We start from the raw sequence: 20,589 nt of genomic DNA on the forward strand, positions 1-20,589 counted from the left end.
ATTGGAAACTTTTACATATTTAATCTTTTTGAGCGGTATTGAAAATTATTCTCGGAGTCGACTCCGGAGTCTGGAGTCGTGAAAAAAGTTGACTCCAGAGTCGGAGTCGGAGTCGAACTAAAAATGGCTCGACTCCGAAACCCTGCTCTTAACTATAGAATTCTTGCAGGGGTAGTGTGCAAATTAACCACTACTCGTTCACTCCTTCATGTTCCTCTTTATACATAGGTATTAACCTATACATACAGGTATTAACCTGGGATGAGTTGGTTTTTCACAAATTATTTCAGGAACTGTATACTTTTCCTAAAACCAGATTTTTTGCTAACTCATTTTTGCATTTTTTCTGTGAAAATCACAGATTTTCCATTTGCTCCCTTTCAACGACTTTCAGGTTATCATGAATATGGGTTGTTTTTTTTTATCAAAATAAAATTTCTTAAAAAAATATTTTTATTTCTGTTTTCAATTAAATTTATATTTTCTAAATTCGTGCGTTTCATAGATATAGCATAGATAATTAATTACTCTCTCTCATATTTCTCAACATTAAATGCTAAAGCTCGATATGTGTGGATTATTACTGTTACTTTTTTGTTTGTTAAATAAAATTATTAATTTTGTGTAATTTGTGTGTGTTTTTTTTTTTAATTTTAGAGACTTCTTATTGAGTCTTAATATTATTTTTCTGCTTGTCGCCCTTCATCTTCTTCCATATTGTTGTCATCATTGGGAGATGAAGTCTTTATTGCTGCTTCCATTGTCGTAGCACCGCTAGTACTGCTGTTGGTAGTATTTTGTTGTGCTGCAGCTTCCTCCTCAGCATGACACATTTTACGATGTTTGTGTACAAAATAATAACTGGGAAACTTACAGCCACATGTCTTACAGGGATAATATTGTACATTCATATCCAAAGGACGAACTTCACGCCTTAAGAATTCAGCGGTACTGCTGCTGCTACTAGATGACGAAGGGCCATTCGCACTCGAGTTTCTCAAAACAAATGGTCGTATTTTTTGTAAATTTGTTGAATGTTGCTCGTGTGAGTTTACAACCGACGATGATGAAGAAGCTGAGCCACTTTCATCCATGATAGACTTCTTCTCTGGCGGGGGTACGCAAGTGGCTTGTAGGGTTAAGGGGTTTAAATGTCGCTTCGCATGTTTCTGATAACAGTATTGGGATTTGAAGGTGTGCTTACAATAGACGCATACAAAAATTTCATTTTGTATTTTGCGACCAAGTTTGGGGGCTGTACCACCACTTCCACCTCCTGCACCAATACTTCCATTTGATGTTTCGCTATTTTCCGATTCTTCGGCATTATTCAAGTGTTGTTGTTGACTAATGGTTTTAGCCATTTGTTGATGAAAAGACAATGAAACACTTTGCAGAGAACGTTCTTGGCCAGGTGTTGCATTCATATGATGATGATTACCAGCGGCTGATATTGAACAAGTTTCTGGTTTATGGCCATAGGCTGTATTGAGGATACGTTTAAAACGCACTGGACCATCACAACTGGCCACATCTATAATAACCTTATTTGCCTCTGAAGTATCCAATTGAGAGGCTGGTATGGGTGCCTTGGCCACTTGTAGTCCCGACGACGATGACAATGTATTGTTGTTGTTGCCAGATTTACGTCGTTTATCTGATCGGTGAGATTTTTTGTGAGCTCTATCATGTTTCCTAGTATTTCCATGTGTGTTGGAGTGGTGACCAGACTCTTTGCCCGAGTTTGCCTTTTGATGTTTGAAGCTTAACTTTGTTTGTGTATCATTTTCCACAACAACATCAGCATCCTCGGATGTTGTATCGATAAAAACTTCTACATCTTCTTCATCATCATCAACAACTGTATTGTTTGCAAGTGTCGCCTGGCCACCATAGGTCACACGCTCATGAGATTTCAATGATTGTCTATCTAATTCGTCAACTTCAATGTCATCGTCATCATCTTTATTTGTTTCCATTTCATAAACTTTTCCCAAAGATGTTATAGCAGCAGCAGTGGAGTTACCACTGCAAGTTGCGGTTACCGTAGAACTTCGACATCCTAATGATGGCGGTGTAACAGATGATGCTGCTATTGGTGGATGACCCAAGGGCAAAAATCCAAAATTTGCCAATTGTGGTTTACTAGCAATGGGTCTAATAATTTTTGGTGCTGATTGGCAAGTGAGACTGGTGGCAGTATTATTAAGGGAATTTGACAGTGGAGCAGTGTTGCTGCTGCTATTACCGAAATAACCCTCAGCTTGGGCACGAGCCAAATAAGATCTGAAATAACGGTAAAATGGGGGAGAATTGGGAATTAGAATTAAATTAATTTTGGGAATAGGCAAAAAAAGCACTTCACTATAGTCATTCATGGAACATTTATACCAATTAAAAAATCCCCACAGGAATTAAAAAAATAACATGAGTTTTTTCCTGTAGCCACTTTCGAAATAGTTTTTTCTTTTCACTGAATTCAACCCACCTACAAATTTCCAATGCTCTAGGCATATGCAGAACATGTGTTGCCAGCAAAACACCAAAAATATTTTCCACATTTAAATCCAAATATCCAGTATACATATAGGATAGGAGCGGTGCAAATTGTTCTGGCGTAACATTACTTAAATACACAATAAAATCTCCGTTATGTGTGGCACCGCGTTCATCTAATCTTATGGCGGAACGTAAATAACCACTATGCATGCCCAACATTATGCTGTGGGCCATAAAACGCATTGTCGTGGGACCGGGTCCCACTTCTAAAATTACATCCGGCGGTGTTGTTATCATATTTGGATTTAGACCACTATTAATCACATTAGCCAAAGATAATCCATTAGGTGGCATCTGAACTGGTGGTTCTTGTAAACGATTTGTTGTACTCGAGGAGGAATTACTACCAGTTGTGCCGGTTAGCCAATTTGTAAACATATTTTTTAATTGTTTAATTTAAATTTTTTTGATAAATTGTTAATTCATTAATATTTTTTCTTGTGTGTGTGATATGTATTCCATTAATTATGATTGTATAATTTTATTTATATTCGTTTTAATTTTTTAACGACTTCTTTATGTCCTGTCGCGTTGATAATTCGTTTATAACTGTTAACCGTCCATCATTTAACCTGCCTATTTATACACATGTCACAGGACCTTCTTGCAGTTCAATTCAATTCAGTTGTTTTGCGTATTTTTACTTGTGTTTGTGCTGTGTGTGCGAAACATTATGGTTTTGGCGGTTGTAATGTGCATGGCTAATTGTAAAAAAGGACAATTGCCTTATAAAGGCAGACAATTGCTCTCTTGCATGTTCTCTGTAGTCATGATTTCCAATCTCTTTAATGGGGAATTTATGTGAAAGGAGAATCTTGCTCTGTTGTAAACCTAACACAGAGGTGGGAGTAGCTGATGGCTTATTAAGAAGCTACCCGCTTGCAAGATGAACTAGTTCGGCATCAGTAACTCGTCGATTCTTAGAGTTACAGTAACTAGTTCCACTTTAGACCCCTCACAGTGCAATCAACTGTAAACTTTAACATGGGGATGTCATAGGAGGTAACCAATTGACTTTTTATGCATTACCTGTAGATAGTAGTTCCAAGCATTACTTTGTGACGATTTGGTACTAGTTCGGCCTAGAATTATTTCTGGACTAATTGTGACAATTAGAATTTTCATTGGTAGCGGGTAGAGAGAGAGGAAGATGGCAAATTGTATATTTCCTTCGTATTCCTTTTTTTATACCAGAACAATGTGAATAATAGGTACGAATATGTTCAGTCCACCAGCTTCTGTTATTGATTGCTGCATTTATATGTTAGTTATTAAGAAAATGTGAATTACTTACTATTTGTATGTTTTCAAATTTAAAAACAACAAGTTTAAAGTGGGATGTAGTTAAAATTGATTACTTTTGGGGATGGCAGAGAAGACTAGTTTCGTCCAACGCCACTTGGACTCATCAGTTCTCTTAGTTCTTTGTATTGAAACAAAGAACTAGTCTTCTCTGCCATCCCCGAAAGTAATCAATTTTAACTACATCCCACTTTAAACTTGTTGTTTTTAAATTTGAAAACAACAAATATGAGATTAAGCTTGACATACATACAAAAAGTAAGTAAAACACACATCTCAACAAAACTGCCAAAGTGAATCTACAAATGTGAATTATTTATACAAATCGTCGTTTACGAAAAAATTGTGGATTTAATTTAAGAGTGAATAATCGCCGTTTACTTGGGGATAAAAAGGTGTCAATTGGTTCCCTTCGCATTACTTAGTGGTCATTTGTGTACTTGTATCGCTTAGAACTATTTCTGGACTACTTAAATTACAGCAATTGTCATTTTCATTGCAAGCGGGTAACGTTTAAGTATGTATGGACGAAATCACTTTTAGACAAATTGGAGTTGATTTAGTCATGTCCGTCCGTCTGACAGTGTGGCGCTCGATAACTCAAACGAATCTACCGATTTGGTACAAAAATTGGTACTCGTAATATTATGTCTAAACTTAGATCAAGTTCAAAGATGGACCATATCGGTCCACTCTCTCGGGCACCACACCCACAAAAGTTCAAAATTTTTCTCAAAAATGGGAAGAGAGTAACCGATTTAGCCCATAATTTGGCCAACGTAATATTTCTACCATACATAGATCAGGTTCGAATATGGACTATATCGGTACCTCCCGCACAAAATATCGGAAAAGTGCAGTTTAAGACCTGCCTTTGAATAGTTTTGTTTATATCCTCAGCCTTTAGGCTAATGAGGGTATGTACACTTTGATACGACCAAAACTGTGCCTCATCGAAATGATGGTCTTAGACCCCAAGTAAGTTTTTATAAGAAATCCGTTTCAGACAATTTGGAGATGATTTAGCCATGTCCGTCCGTCTGTCTGACGGGCTGGTGCGAACGATATCTCACGAGTGGATAGACCGATTTGGTTCAAATTTTGGGCATCGTAATATTTTGTTCGAAGATAGGAGTAGACAGAAGAACTTTTAAGGTCTTCCCTAGTAGAAAGAAGACATTTTATGGACTTCCCTACTAGATAGAAGTCCATTTAAGGTCTTCTAGAGTGAAGGAACACATTTTAAGGCAGTAGACCTTTTAATTCTATAGTAAACAGCAGACCTTTTAAGTTCTTCCTTAGTAGACAGAAGATTTTTTAAGGTCTTCCCTTGTAGGCAGAAGACCTTTTTATGTCTTTCTATAGTAGACAGAAGACCTTTTGAGGTATTCGCCAATAGACAAAAAAAAATCTTAAGGTCTTCTATAGTAGACCGAAGACATTTTAAGGTATTCTTTAGTAGACAGACGGCTTGAGAAATTGGCCCAAAAATCCTATAGACGTCATAAGTGATGTGTTAATTTCTTTTCTTTAGATCCGAGACTGAGGGTATATATCTCTGTCGGCACAACTGACAGATACTTTATACTTGTTTCCATTTATCTTAACTTCCAGATTTTATATTATGCTACCCTAACTTCCTTATATTGTATGTATAGTTTCCATGAGTGGTGAATGTTGGTCTTGAATTAACCTAAAACGGAGTTTTTATCTTTTCCTCAACCTCGTTTTCTAAAAACACCAATTTTGAAAACATTTGGACATAAATGGTGATTAATTTCCTTGACATTCGTTGAAATTATCAGTTGACATTTTTGTTCTTTTCAAAATTGAACTCTTAGCTTCAATATATTCTCTTCTGCCACTTCTCTCTTGTGGTAAAAAAGGAATCTTTATGAAATGAAAATTATCTCTTTATGTTGAATTTCCACATGTTTGCAACAGAGAAAAGCACGTGCACGTGTTTTGGATTCATACCCCCTACCACACAAGAATACTACGGGCAAACCTCCTCCCAAACACATTTGTCTCTATTATCGCTTTTTCTCTCTTTCTCGGCCTCAATAATCTTTACCACACTTTGCTCCTCAACAAATAGACCCCAATTTATGAAGTATTGTTGTAGCAGTTGTCTTGTGTGTGTTTTTGTTTACATTCTCCTGGTAGCGGTTGTTTGCGGGTGGGTGGGTGTTGGAGTATTTCCTTGTAGCTGTCAGATACTTTACTCCTTTTGAAATGATTATACAAAAACATTATTATTAAAACATTAAATTTTTCCTTTTTGATTTGGGATATTTGTTTGACTCTATGCCTGGCTTTGTGTGTGTTTGGGTATTTTGTGGCTTTGTATGTTTGTCTCGTGTTTACCACAAAAGAAACGATAAAAAGGACAGAAACTCTCGTTTCCCCAGAGCAATTGTTGTCGGTATTGTAACTTTGATTTGATAATTGTTTGTCATAATAAATGCCGATGATTGGAGATGTTGCAAACATAGGCTATTAAATTTGATAAAAAATTGGAAAACAGATAATGTTTGCAAAGGTATGGTAGGGGAATTTCAAGGCTATATAAAATATATCAGGGAATAGAAATGGAACAATAACGGCAATATGTGCTAAAAGCCGCAGTGTTGACTTCTCGATATTCTCCACAACCAAGAACTGATTTAGATTTATAAACTTTTGAAGGCAAAAAGTCAACTAATCGATTGATTGAAAGTTTGCTTATCTCTCCCTAGCTAAAATAAGAGTTGTCTTTAAACTCGTGAACTTTTGACGGATCGTGTTAATTTTTTTAATTTTGAAAATGTCTATGAGAAACAACTTCAAAGTGCCTGGGCTTTCAAATTAGCCAGTCAATGTTTCGATTCTCTCCTCTGTGGTTGTGTTGGTCGTTGCTTTTCCATTTCCCGCCTTTTTTGGTGACAAGATATCAATTAAAATGAAATTGTTATTGTATACTTAACAATTCCTTTTGATCTCTCTTTGAATGGCTTTTTGGCGCTTTGTAATTGTCATAGAATCGGCTAAAGTTGATTTTTTGCACTTCTCAATTGGCCACAACTCCATGCAATACAGTGTTTTTTTCTGTCCAATGAGTTTTTCTTACCGAAGCAATTAGACGAAATTACAAACAATCAACGCCGCCAAAAGTAATGAAACAACAACAGCAACAAATAGCTCCACAAGAACAAAATCCCTCGAATCATTGGTAAATACGTTAAAAGCGTGGCTTTTTTGTTTTTATTGTCATCACTACTGTGTAAAGGAGGAAGGACTTGTTGGTTGGATTGGCTGGCTGCCCGGCTAGGTGGGTGGGCAGGTGGTGAGATCTGCTGACACCAACAAAAGTCCTGGCATATTGTGCTACTGCTAACTTGTGTTAAGTGATTGAAATATCAATGGTATTAGCGTAACAACAATACCAAAACAATCACACAATCATGCTACCGGCATAGAATTTACAACACAAACGGCAGCAGTAGGAACATCATCATATCATTTTCTCCACTCCACTTAAATGTTATGTTATTCGCGAAAATCCAACACATGTTGCGGATGTCAGTTACTACCTTGTGTTTTGTTGTAACACAGTGAAAATGTTGTTGATTTTTTTGTTCCCTTAAAAAATGAAAAAAGGTGGCGATGTAAAGCAGATTTTTATGGAAATTCGACAAAAGATTAAAAAAAGATGGTGCAAATGTAAAATAAATGGTTGGGTTTTTGAAAAATTGGAAAAATGTGAAAGAACTTCGAGGCCCCAGTGACACGTGTTAACTAACGTATTCCGATTGTGCTCAAACTTTGCTAATCTTAAAATCTAACAAAACTAAACACGTCAATTTTTTCCCTTTGAGTTAAAACCACCTTAGTCCACAAAGAACATATCGATATTTCAGCCGTTCGTTCAAAATTAGTGGTATCATTGGACTAAATAATCGTCCACATTTCAGGGGAAATATGATTCCATCAAAATGCTATTTCATTCTACTGTTCGCCATCAATAATGGCCCCGTGTTGATGTTGCGTCGTACATTTACCATTTGTGTTGGGTAATTTCATAAAATTTTTAACACAATTCAAATTACGCTAATTGTTGCCACCAAAACGAGCATAGCATCATTTCTAAGGGAAATAGATGGAGGTTAAGGGGGATGAAATGTATGTATGTGTTTGGGCGTTTGAGTATGCACTAAGCTCCTCTTGTAATGGATGGTGAAGCGAGCACCATGTTACTCAACTGCGTGGATGGATTTTTTGTTTAAAAATCCTTTTAATGGAAAAATACAATCATATGTTGGCTGACCGCTCGCTCGACCAACTAAACTACCAAATTTCCCATTCCTTTGTGAAACTAAAATGTGTCTCTGTGGAAATTTAGTAGAATTTTTCATTTGCACCTTGTTTTCTTCTATGCATATTGTGTTGTTTTTTTGCGGAGGGGTTTGAATTCAATTAGTTTTATTATGAAAATTAAAATACTATTTCTCATTCGTTTTTGGGGCTCTTGCTGCCTGCCAACCAGTGTCAAATTCATTGATGAGAATGATTGTTGGTTTGCTGCTGAACCACAATCTTTCAATTAAATTATTTTCAATATTGTTCGATTAGCTGACGGGTGTGTGTTTTTGTTATAAGACTATTTGAATATTTTTCGAGGGGGGAATTGTGATTTGCGTGGCCACTTAGTTTGTGATTCATCATCACAAAATCAAAATGAAATCCTCCAAATTGTTACCAATAGTAGTAATTGAATCAGTAATTGGAAGGAATTGTAGATATTGGAAATCATACAAAGCAACATTTATAATAAATTTTTACATAAATTCAAAAAACTAGTACTTTTTTGAAGTTCTAGCATGTACTTTTGGGATTTAAAGATGATATTATACCCAAATATGTGTGAAGGATAAGGTTATGGGGTTAGTTTTCAAGAAATTACCATAATCTTTGCAAAAGAGGTTTCTTTCAAATTGAAGTATTCTTCTCTAGAAAAAAAAAACTCCTTTAAGGCTATGTATCGAGGCAGCAGGCTTTCTTGTTTAAGTCATTTCTAATTATATAGTCCGTTCTTTAATCTTTTGCCAGAAATGACATAACCAAGAATGTCAAGCTGCTTATGTACCGAGGACTTTACTCTGATAACTTTTTATACTCAATATAATTTCCAATAATTATTTAACTTATCTTAAAAGTTTTCCTACAACCTTTGACATACACATTGATTGTAATTACCTTATCCACATACATTTCTTTCCGTTTTTTATTTACTCCATGATACACATCTTCTCTGAATATTATTTACAAAATTTTAACAACTCTTCTTAATCAGTAAAAGTTAGTTAATGATTGTTTGTTTACATTCCTCCTTTTTGGGTCTATCTTCCATGAAGTTTAATTGTAATGATGACGCTAGAGTGGTGGTGGTGACGTTGATGATGGGTGACACGAAGGCAAATATACTTATGGAAAACATTTAACTAATTATAAAATGGTTTTTGTGCCTCTCTTATGTTTCTCTACTAACTTTAGAAGCAATAGGAGGATGTATTTTACTCATCACATTCATTGGCATCATAATGGGTAAACAATAATAATACGAATGCTAAGCTTTATAACTTTGCTACTCTTGTTAACAATTATCACCACAACGAAAGAGAGAATGCAGTAGGGATGTCATATATAGAATGTTTCAGTTCCAAATTGCTTTTGGAACAACAAAAATAAACCTATTTTACCCGTAAGTCCATGCACCAACAGGTACTTTGTATTGACTTATGTGGTGTCGTGTGAGGCTGGGTTCAAAGGTGGAATACATTTCATGAAGTTCTAGTTTAATCAGCTTAGCCATATCGGGCCTTGAACACGAACCACGTCGTGAGCATTGAACAGCGACATAATAAGTGTTCTATTATTTCTGTTTCTCTTGTGGATTGTAGGGAATGGACCTTGAATACCTTACAGCTAGGATCGTTGTGCCATATCTTTGTTCCAACTGCCGCTTGAAATAGCACAAGGGTGGCTTGATCGACTTGTAGAATTCAATATTGGTTGACTTCGATCCGCAACTTGCCAGTCATCCGTTTTTTTTATTTCCTTCGATGTTACAATGACCCGGGACCCAACCCATGGTAACGATTGATTTTAGCGCGTCCAAAGAGTTTACAATCAAAAACCGCAGCAGACTTGATATAGTGGGACTATCCACATAGTAAGACACCGGTCCAGCTATGTCCCTTTTCATGTTACTTATCAACTCTGCTGCTTTTTTGATTGCAAGGATCTCAGCTTGAAAGACACCACAATTTTCGTTCAACCTGTATGAGAAGTGTAAATTGAGGGTATCCTGTGCCCGTTTCCGTCTTGGAGCCATCGGTATATAACTTTTATACTGGGTAGTGTGGTGGGAAGTTCTGGAAATTTGTACATTAAACTTGCCGAAGCGAAGTTGTGGAGATAACCTCCGATCCCAGTGATAGTCCTTATGGTTGTAAGATAGCAGCGTGACCATACTCGGAGTTGCGCCATGAATTTATGTCCTTTAGCCGGAGAGCACTCTTGGGTTTCAACTCCTGCACTACAAGATTCAACGGGAGAAGGTCAAACAAAGCGAATTTAGTAATCTTTCGAAGACTTGCCGTTGACCGGTCTTTTAAAAATATTTCCTTCAATTGGTAGAAACCTCTCCAATACTTGGAGAAATATATTTCCTAAAATTTCCCACCACTGGGAAGCATTCGGAGCTCCACTTACATATATTTGGTGTTCTGTTTGGGAAGTCTAGGATGAATGTCGATAGACATTTTCATAGATTCTAATTTTAATTGATTGCAGAATTTCTTGTGTTGACTTGCCTTGGCCTTATTTACTTTGTCAAATGCCAGAGTGTTTTTCAGATGTTCCCTCCCAGAGGTATTGTATTGACTTCGTTAAGCCAATTTGGTCTAGATCCAGAGGAAGTTATGTCCATCTCGGTTAGACGCCAATATAACAAAAACGACTTGTCACCTAAGCCTGACAGTGCAAATTTCCTCATGTCCTCACCTAATTTCTTCTGGTAATTCACATTTCAAAATCAGCATTCCCTGCATTTTTTGTTCTAATGGTTGTGTGTCTCCTCTGGTGGACATTTACAAAATCCATTTTAATGGTATTTCAAATCTGGCACTCTGGATTCCCCTTTCTCCCTGCATCTATCCACTCTGGAAGAGTTGTCAGCAGTCGTGGCATTAGTAGCATTAAGTGCCACACATACACACATTTCATTCATAAAAGGGTTATAATCACGTTATTCTGTTTCGTTTTGCATCTGCTTTATTACACACATATGTACGTTATATGTCCGTCTAAATGTCTGTGATGTTGACTTTTCATTGGTAAATGCTGTGATAATACTCTTGTCCAATATGATGTGGTGTAGTGTGTGGACACAGGGAGTAGTAGAACATGTATTCCTCGGTATTTGCAAGTTTTTGACTGTTTGCCTGCTAAAATGCTGTCTATGGTAGAAAAACAACTTGTGTAATTCTCGCTTTACATTTACGAGAGAGAGAGAGAGAGAAAGGAACTTGGTGGAGAGGATACATCAGTGTAGGTGGTTGTGCCATAAGTTTTGCTTACATTTGTAATTAAATTGTTACCAATTAAAATTGCACACTCTTTTGATTATCGCAAAAGCAACAAGAATGCTAACGCTAACACAGCGATAACATCATCCATCTATTCATTCATCCAACCAAATACCACAAAGCAGGACGAGAGCAGAGGAGGAAGGAAAGGCAAGCATATACCTAGTAATGTACCACGAAGAAGATGAAGGCAATTATAATGATAACTATTAGCTTTTTTTGAATGTGTGTGTGCATGTTGGGTGGCTAATGAAATATGATTTCTTCGTAAATCCCTGGGAGCAGTAAAAGAGGAAGGTTATTATTTGTTGAATTAGCTAGATGATGGCATGACTGCTGCTGCTGATGATGATGTTTCTTATACTATAATCAAGCATTGCTGCGAAAAAAAGTCAGTTGATGAAAAATCAACACCATTTTGTAAATTAAATAAAAATCTCCAAGCACTTACTACGTTGTGTGTTCCGCTCGTTCTTTTGGGAGATCCATTTTGCTTGTGACTGACTTGACTGCTGATGATGATGCTGTGACGAGCTCTTTCCATTACTTTTTACCACATACAAAATTGTAAGAAGAATTGCAGCAGCTGCTAAAGGGGTTTCTTGATTTCACTTTTTTCACCTCCAACAATACGAAAAGAAGAAAAAACATTTCGTTTTCTTTTAGAACTTGTGCTTACTTTTTGTCATTTCCCCAAGGTACTAATTAGTGTTCTAACTGTAACTAGCAACCATGCAAAGATATTTTGACAACTTTCACCCTCTCTCTCATGTCATAGTCAGTTATTATTTGATCTCTTCTCTGGTTTAGGGCAGGGATGGGAGTTCTTAGATTCTTTAAATTATATTTTGTAGGTAAAATAAATATTTTTTAATATATAATATAGTAAATAAATATATTATATAAAAATATTAAAGAAATTATAATGGATAAAAAGGAGAGATGCTCGATAAAAAGCGAAGACACTTCACGTTTAGCTAGTTTTTTATTGAGACTTGTATAACGGTTAAAGAATTCGAAAGATTACAATGAAGAACTTAAAACTATTACGTATGATTTTAATAACAATAAATGATTATCAACTCATGTTTTTCATAAAAAATGTTTACAAACGTATGTATGTTTTAAATTAAAGACAACACGCTTGCTCCCGGCGTTAACATATCGTCGGTGTCATGCTTAAGTGTTCCATACGCCATTTGCCTGATTCGAGAAAAACTCATGTTAATGTTTACGGTCATACAGGATGAACACAATAATCCAATACTTTAAGAACTCAGTTCTACTTAACTAAACTCATAGAATATATCAGTAGTTTATTTTAGTCAAATATCTGTGATAGTCTAGAAGTTATGACAAATTTTTATAATTGCAAAAACTTGCTGAATTGTTCCATGGAATCTTTTTTTCATGTTTTTGGCAGTTTGTGTCACATGGAACACATTTTGTCACATTTCAACCAAAACACTTTTTATTAATTGTGTTCCACCTCCCTTATATGAAATGCTACGGTGGAGTTTAAAAATCAGGACTTTAAAAGAAACATTTATTTTTCTCATATAAATACACTAAGAACCATTATTATAGGTTTCCTTAACATTTATTAAAGGGATTTCTTCCACTTATCACTATTTTTTGTGATATTTGATATTTGTGATGATTGATATTTTGCATTTCTAAGGTAACATAAAACATTTAAACGCGATTTTCTTATAATACCATTTTTGTAGTCGGTTAGCTTCAAGTCGAAGGGACGCTTTTGCGTATATTTTTGTGGACTTACATCAAAATTTTGTCTTTAAACTAGGGATTTTTTGTTTAAACGATTGATAAATTTTCGTTTTCATATAACAATACAATATTCAAAAATATTTGGATTTAGAAACTATTATTCTTCAGTTTTTAAACCAAGTCCTTTAAAATAATTTGTTCCATACGCCAAACTTTTCCGTAGCTTGGCAAAAATGGGCAATTTTTTGTTCCAAACGCCATCATTTTTAGTGCGGAACAATTCGTTTTTGTCTCTTTTTGTTCCATACGCCAAACGACATGGATATGGAACTAAAAAGGTCAAATTTGTTTTGTTCCATACGCCAGTCCTAATGGATATGGGACAAAACGACAAGATTTTTTGGGTCACAAAGCGGATATGGAACATACTGGCATCTGAATATCTCAGAATCTATAAGAGATAGAGAAAACCGACCAAAAAATCTGAAAAAGCATGGTTAAAAACCTTGCAAGGTACCTTTATCTCAAAATGTCAAACATGGCGTATGGAACACTTAAGCATGACACCGACGATATCATGGAGCTTCATGTTTATTATTTTCTGTTTTGGAAATAGGTACCTTTAATAAGATAAATATATTTAAATTGTTTTCAATTTTATTTCTCCTCTATATGCCGACTGCTTACTCTTCTGCATATAGTCACTTCAAAGAAACTTATCTTAGGTTAAGTAGTTTTGCTACATTTTATCGACGGGCTTTTAATGGTATTAGAAATATATATTTTTGTGGCTTGTCGTTATGTTTTTTCTACTTTATTTATTCTTTGTTCTTGCAAAAGAAATTGATAGCTAATGGAATTATTTAATATTTTTTTTTTCGTTCAATCACAACCAAACAGCAGCAGCTGTGTATTTTCCAGCAACATTTAGAGCTTCGTTTAGATTTCAAAAGCAGGGCGACCAACATTTTATTTTTAGGGGTAGGTATTTTTATTAGTAAAAAAAACTTCTTAGTCACTTTTCGCTTATGTTCTTCCACCAAGTTCGTTGGTACAACCTATCAATGTCCTTAACGAAGAAGAAACCTCCAAAGAACGGGAAAAGAAAACTCAAAGTTAAATAAAGAAAATGTTCTCATGTCTTTGGTTTGGGTTTTTGTTTGTGGCGGCATAAGGTTCGCCGCTTGATATTTTTTGTTTTTCCTTCAACATCTCTTAGAAACTGAAATCAAACAAATTTTCTTGATTGAATTATTAATAAAAGGAAATTGATATTTTTTACATTGGCGCAATGACGGTTATGATGATAAAAAGAATTATTTAAATGTAAAATTCGAAATGCCATGTAGAAAGAAAAATAAACGTTGTCAAGGCTGGTCAAATGTATGCGCTTTGAAGTTGTCAATTTGAATAATGAAATAATTATAAAAATATTTTAAAGTAGAGTTTAAAGAAATGTACCTTTCATTAACCCCCCTAAAATTCTCCAGGTCCTGTTTTACCTACCATACAATTTATGTTTATTAACTTATGTTAATTCAATTACAAATATATCTATCGTCCAAAAACCACTCTGCCTTAATACTTTTTCATTATTTTGCCATAATATAATTAAATTAAATTATAAAATCAATTACACATTAAATTGAAAATTCTATAACAACAAAGGCAAATAACTGTTTATTATGCCTACATTGGCTATTTTTATAATTATTTCTATTGTAAGTGCAATTAAAATTCAAAGTAACTACTACTTTGATTACATTAGGGTGGGTACGAAAAAAATATTCATATTTAAATTTATTTTCATAGATTTTAATACGAACACTTGCTCTGTTCCAGAACCTGTAAGAATCTACTATTTTTGAATTCTCTGTCATATTTATAGAGGAAGAAATTAATAAATGCAGTTCTATTACATAGCAAAAGCTTTGATTGTCAACATTTTGTATAAATACAGAAAGAGTTTGTAGTGCTGATGGGCCACTTAAATACCCTCATCCATTCAATGTTCTACAGAAAGAAGCACCCTTCCTTTCAGAAAGGGTTTTTAGCTTTCTTTCAGAAAAGGTATATTGTAGCTCCCTTTCTTTCAGAAAGGGTCTATAGAAACTGTCTATCTTTCAGAAAGGGTCTATAAAAGCACCCATTCTTTCAGAAAAGATCTATAGGATCAACATTTCTTTCAGAAAGGGTTAATAGAAGCAGTCTTTCTTTCAGAAATTATATATAGTAGCTCCCTTTCTTTCAAAAAGAGTCTATGGAAGCTCCTTATCTTTCAAAAAGGGTCTATGGAAGCTCCTTATCTTTCAAAAAGGGTCTATGGAAGCTCCTTATCTTTCAAAAGAGTGTAAAGAAGCACCTTTCTTTTAAAAAGCGTCGGTAGAAGCACCCTTCTTTCAGAAAAGGTCTATAGAAGCACCCTTTCTTTCAGAAAGGGTCTATAGAAGCACCCTTCTTTTAGAAAAGGTCTATAGAAGCTCCCTATCTTTGAGAAAGGGCTATAGGCGTACAATTTCAGAAAGGTTCTATCGGAGCACAATTTCTTTCAGAAGTGGTCTAACGAAGCAACTTTTCTCTACAAAAAATAAAAAAATAAATACTGTCCCTAATATTTTTCAATTTTTTACTTTCACAATACCCATGACAATGAATGATTTGTAGCTGGGGTAATGGTTGCATGTAAAACCAACCCCATCATTCCCTCCTCTATTCATTCATGCTTAATATCACATTAAAATGTAATTCATCAATAAAACAAATAACAATACAATGTAATCAGCAGATTGAGATATGAAATTGAATTAAACGTTATGAAATGATGTTTATCGAATGAATTACCTATCAAATGAACGAACGGACCAAACGACAAACAGACAACAAAACCTACTTCCATCCATCCTTCTAGCGTTACAATACGGACAGTCAGCACATCCGTAACAGCAGCAGCAATGACGTTGATGATGTTGACATAAATATTACACATTTTGAAAATTCTGGACTTGTGAAATAATGACAAACAATGATGAAAATTGGTAGGACAAGAAAAAATCAAAAAAGTAGCAACAAAACCAAGTTGTTGTGGTTGGTGTGTGTGTGTGTTGTAGGTCAATTCAGTCTGTTGTGGCATTATTTGTAATTAAATTTAATTAATTACCACAACAATTCAGGGGGATTATAAATGTTAACTCCTATTTGCTTTTTCTCTCTATCTCTTTCTTTGACCATATGAACCAATATGTTGCACAAAGGGCAAAAAACAAATCATTTAAAAATATTTTTTGATAATAAAATTTCCATTTTTAGTTTTGTGTTTATTAAGTCCACAAATACACAAAATAATACACTGACGCCGCCGCCACCACCACAATATTGTTGCTGATGAATTTCTAATATTTTTTATATAGATAGATTTTTGGAAAAACAATAACTTCATTTTTTATCCTTTCAAAAACTAATGGATTTTGATATAAAAATATTAAAAGCAAACTTTGTGTCCCACACTAGACAAACAACAACAGAAATGCAGTTGCAAACATTAAAACCGAAAAAAGTTGAAACCAGACATTTTCATCCATCCAATGACAATTTTTATTGTTTTGATTGAACTCTTTGTGTGTGTGTGTGTAAATGTATGTTTGTAAGTGTGTACTTACTCCTCCTGTCGATAAATCCTTTTATTTTAACTTATGGCCTGATGCACTTTGTGAGCTTTGTGCTGCATTCATCCATTGTTGGTTTGTAGTGTGTCAACACTATCGATTTGATACTCTATAATTGGTAAGGGTGAACAATTGGGCAGTTTTGTTTAAATCTAGGCATACACAATTAATTATTTTATTAAATTATTTTGGAAATGCTTCGAATGCTTAAGACTCGTTTAGGGTCACCTCTCGCGTCGGGCTGAAAATTTTACCATAGATAGTCCTTGGGACCCTTACCACAATAATACATGTAGCACTCCAATAGTCGTTGGGATCCTTATCACAATGATATAAAACATTCCAGGGGGAAGTCGATACTTTCCGAGGTGCCCATCAACAAGGTAGCACCATTACAATAGTACAACATTTCCGAAATGTCAAGACCAATATCACGAGAAATATGGATTTTCTGCGGGAAAGTTACAGTATTGCGCATATCAAAAGCAACAAATCCAGTATTTTGCATTATTTAAATTTTTGGATCTGTTACAATTTTTTAAGATGTAATATTTTGTGCCCAGTTATTCATTGTTATGTACAGAGAGCTTTCAGAAAGTTGTTTCTGTACTTTGTAGTTGGATGTAATCACAACAACAACAATATTGACTGATCCTCGAGAATGGGAAATGCAAAACAAAAGCAACAATAGAATATTATAAAAATTTTATTGTAGTCGGTGGTTATTAACTGTACTTTTGACTTAAAATTGTCTTTTGGAGCATGGCTGTGTAATTTTAGAAAGAATTTGCATATGTTATCCTAACAGGGTTGCCACTTTCTACCACTTTTCCCATGGTATGGGAAATATCAAAATACCCTCAAATTAAAAATTTTTCCCTCATATAAAAATTAAAATTTTAAAATGTTCATTAGGAAAGTGGATTAAAATCAACCATTCAACCATTTGCCGTGTAATAAAAACTTTAAACAACCGAATATTGTTAAACACAATACATCCTGTTGTAAACCCCTTGAGGCCATCGGCACATTGTGGCTAAAAACGTCGGGGAAACTTCAAAAATAATGCGAATAGGAACATCCAATAATTAGTTGGGGCTCTTATTTCCGATGTATGGCCCAGAGTACTTCGCAAAATAAGTTTTGAAAACGATTTGAAAAGCTACACAGGCCCCAACTCAAACTACACAACGGTCAAAAACCCATCGTTTCAACCAACAATGGGTAAAATATCATAATATGGCTAAATAATTCAAGTTTTTTTATATTTTTTGTTATTAAATCTTATATTAAAGTATAATTTTTTAAAAATTAAATAAAAAAATTATATTGTGTCGTTTAAACCATATAAAATGTTGCATTTTCTACCAGTGTTTCCCAAATTGTCTTCCTGTTGGGTATGACAATGGTTTCTTGGCCAGTGTATAACTTTTCAAATTGTTTTCAAAACTTCTTCTGCGAAGTACCCTGGCCCATATATCGTAAATAAGAGCCCCAACTAATTCTTGGAAGTTTCTATTCGCATTATTTTTGAAGTTTCCCCAACGTTTTTAGCCACAATGTGCCGATGGCCTCAAGGGGTTTACAACAGGATGTATTGTGTTTAATAATATTCGGTTGTTTAACGTTTTTATTACACGGCAAACATAAGAATGGTTGATTTTAATCCACTTTCTGAATGAACATTTTAAAATTTTAATTTTTATATGAGGGAAAAATTTTTAATTTGAGGGTATTTTGATATTTCCCATACCATGGGAAAAGTGGTAGAAAGTGGCAACCCTGTTAGGATAACAAATGCAAATTCTTTCTAAAATTACACAGCCATTTTCCACAAGACAAATTTAAGTCAAAAGTACAATTAATTAACACCGACTGCAATACAATTTTTATAATATTCTATTGTTGCTTTTGTTTTGCATTTCCCATTCTCGAGGATCAGTCAATGTTGTTGTTGTTGTTATCCCATCCAACTACAAAGTACAGAAACAACTTGTTGAAAGCCTTCTGTACATAACAAAGTACAACTGGGCACAAAATATTACATTTTAAGAAATTGTAACCGATCCAAAAATTGAAATAATTCAAAATCCTGGATTTGTTGCTTTTGATATGCGCAACACTGTATATACCGTTGTGATTCGGGTCCCAAAGACTGACTACCTATGGTAAACATTTTAGCCCGATGCGAGGGTTGCCCTTAAACGAGAGTTATTCGAATTTTCTATTAAAACCTGCCCAATTTTCTTTTTCAAACTGGGTTGTTGCTGTTTCTTATATTGTAATGTGGACAACACTGTTTTATGTACATATTTTCTCATGCTATAAAAACTCGTTTAAGTCTTCGTTGCTATTTATTTTCTTCTTTCAAAAAGAAAAGAGAACATAAAAGTCGACCCTGCCATTTGTGTTGGATCTCTCTTCTTCTTCTCATAGCTTTCATAGATTGATGACATAAATTGCTGATATTGTCAATATTCAGTTATATTGATTGTATTGCATGCCACAGACCAGTAGCATTACACAATCATCATCCTCGACAGCAGCAGCACAGCACAGCAACATTTGCCTACACACAATCATACGCACCACTATCACTCACCACAACAAAGGAGTCCATCAAGTATTGAGGCTGCTGAGCCATATAAATGTCACCGGTAAAATTGTTTTATGTCACAGGTGCAGTATAATTGGGGGAGAAGGAAAACAGTATTGAGAAGAGAGAGAGAGAGAGAAGAGCTCACGCACACACACTGGAATTGCTCATGTGTAAATAACGTGAATTAATGGAAAATCGTGTTAATTAAATGATATTTAAAGTGACAACCGCAGCAAAAAAAAGAAAAAACTTCGTTGAACCATTTTCTCTTCGACAAAGCAATGAAAATAATTAAAAAATGTTTTTTTTGTTTTTGTTGGCTCAAGAATACCTTACCTACATACATTTCATCATACATACATAAATAGTAATTAATTACAATTACTCTCCCGGTTTGTAGAGCTTAACACTGATTGGCGATTCGTTCGTCCGTCTGTCCGTTCTGCTGCTGCTCATACAACGACCTCACTTTGTGATTTACCTGTCATGTTGGTGCTTTTTTGTTTTGTTTGATTTTTTATTCTTTTTGAGTTAATCAATTTTCATATTGTTTTCTGCTGCTGCTGCTGCTGCTGTTGTGGACAATCAACAACCAACCATCACAACATCATCACTATTTTTGACAGTTGTGTGTAAATATATAATATGGATGATAAAGAAATGAGACAGAGGAGACATATGGAAGAGTAACTGAAAAATAGTAGTTTGTGGCACACAAAATTAAAGAGCGTGGGGAGGGTGGTATTTCAGGTGTAAATAAAACTTATACCAAATGTAATATGTCACACTCATACGCACCCATGAAATTGTGGCCCCCGCACTGTTGTTTATAGACATGAGATTATTTATTTGTTTGTGTCATGTTAATGTCAATTCAATTTGTTTATTTACCCATTTGTCAAACAGAGATTTTTATCATCCATCAAAAAAACTGGGCATCAGATTGTTGTTGGGTCACAACACATCATATTGGTCATATCCGATTAACATAGTCCAATATACCATATACCAATTGCGCTCATGGTGGAGTAAATAAATAACCCTATAACATTTCATACATTGATTAGGGGTGTTAATGTTACAATGAATTTCTTATCAACGCCAGGTA

General features: G+C 34.8%; 2 protein-coding genes across 6 annotated transcripts in view; one reads left to right on the forward strand and one right to left on the reverse strand.

Moving 5' to 3' along the window:
• Smr (nuclear receptor corepressor smrter) overlaps positions 1 to 20,589 on the forward strand; it is a 239,828-nt gene that overhangs the window by 207,993 nt on the left and 11,246 nt on the right. The gene's annotated exons all lie outside the window — the stretch shown is intronic.
• Positions 647 to 3,179, reverse strand: LOC141396686 (uncharacterized). Its single transcript, XM_073972320.1, has 2 exons — positions 2,489 to 3,179; positions 647 to 2,286 (listed from the first exon to the last, which is right to left on the reverse strand). The coding sequence occupies exons 1-2, from the start codon at positions 2,935 to 2,937 to the stop codon at positions 681 to 683; spliced, it is 2,055 nt and encodes a 684-aa protein (XP_073828421.1). The 5' UTR covers positions 2,938 to 3,179; the 3' UTR covers positions 647 to 680.

Source organism: Musca autumnalis, unplaced genomic scaffold, assembly GCF_047663935.1.
Source record: "Musca autumnalis isolate F117 unplaced genomic scaffold, ASM4766393v1 scaffold_3, whole genome shotgun sequence".
Classification (NCBI taxonomy): Eukaryota; Metazoa; Arthropoda; class Insecta; order Diptera; family Muscidae; genus Musca; species Musca autumnalis.

What these genes read in the sequence shown, in the direction of transcription:
- LOC141396686 (XM_073972320.1), bottom strand. Translation starts at nt 2,937, where the DNA reads ATGTTTACAAATTGGCTAACCGGCACAACTGGTAGTAATTCCTCCTCG. An exon ending in AGAGCATTGGAAATTTGTAG is followed by an intron (nt 2,287 to 2,488) that starts GTGGGTTGAATT and finishes CCGTTATTTCAG; the next exon opens with ATCTTATTTGGCTCGTGCCC.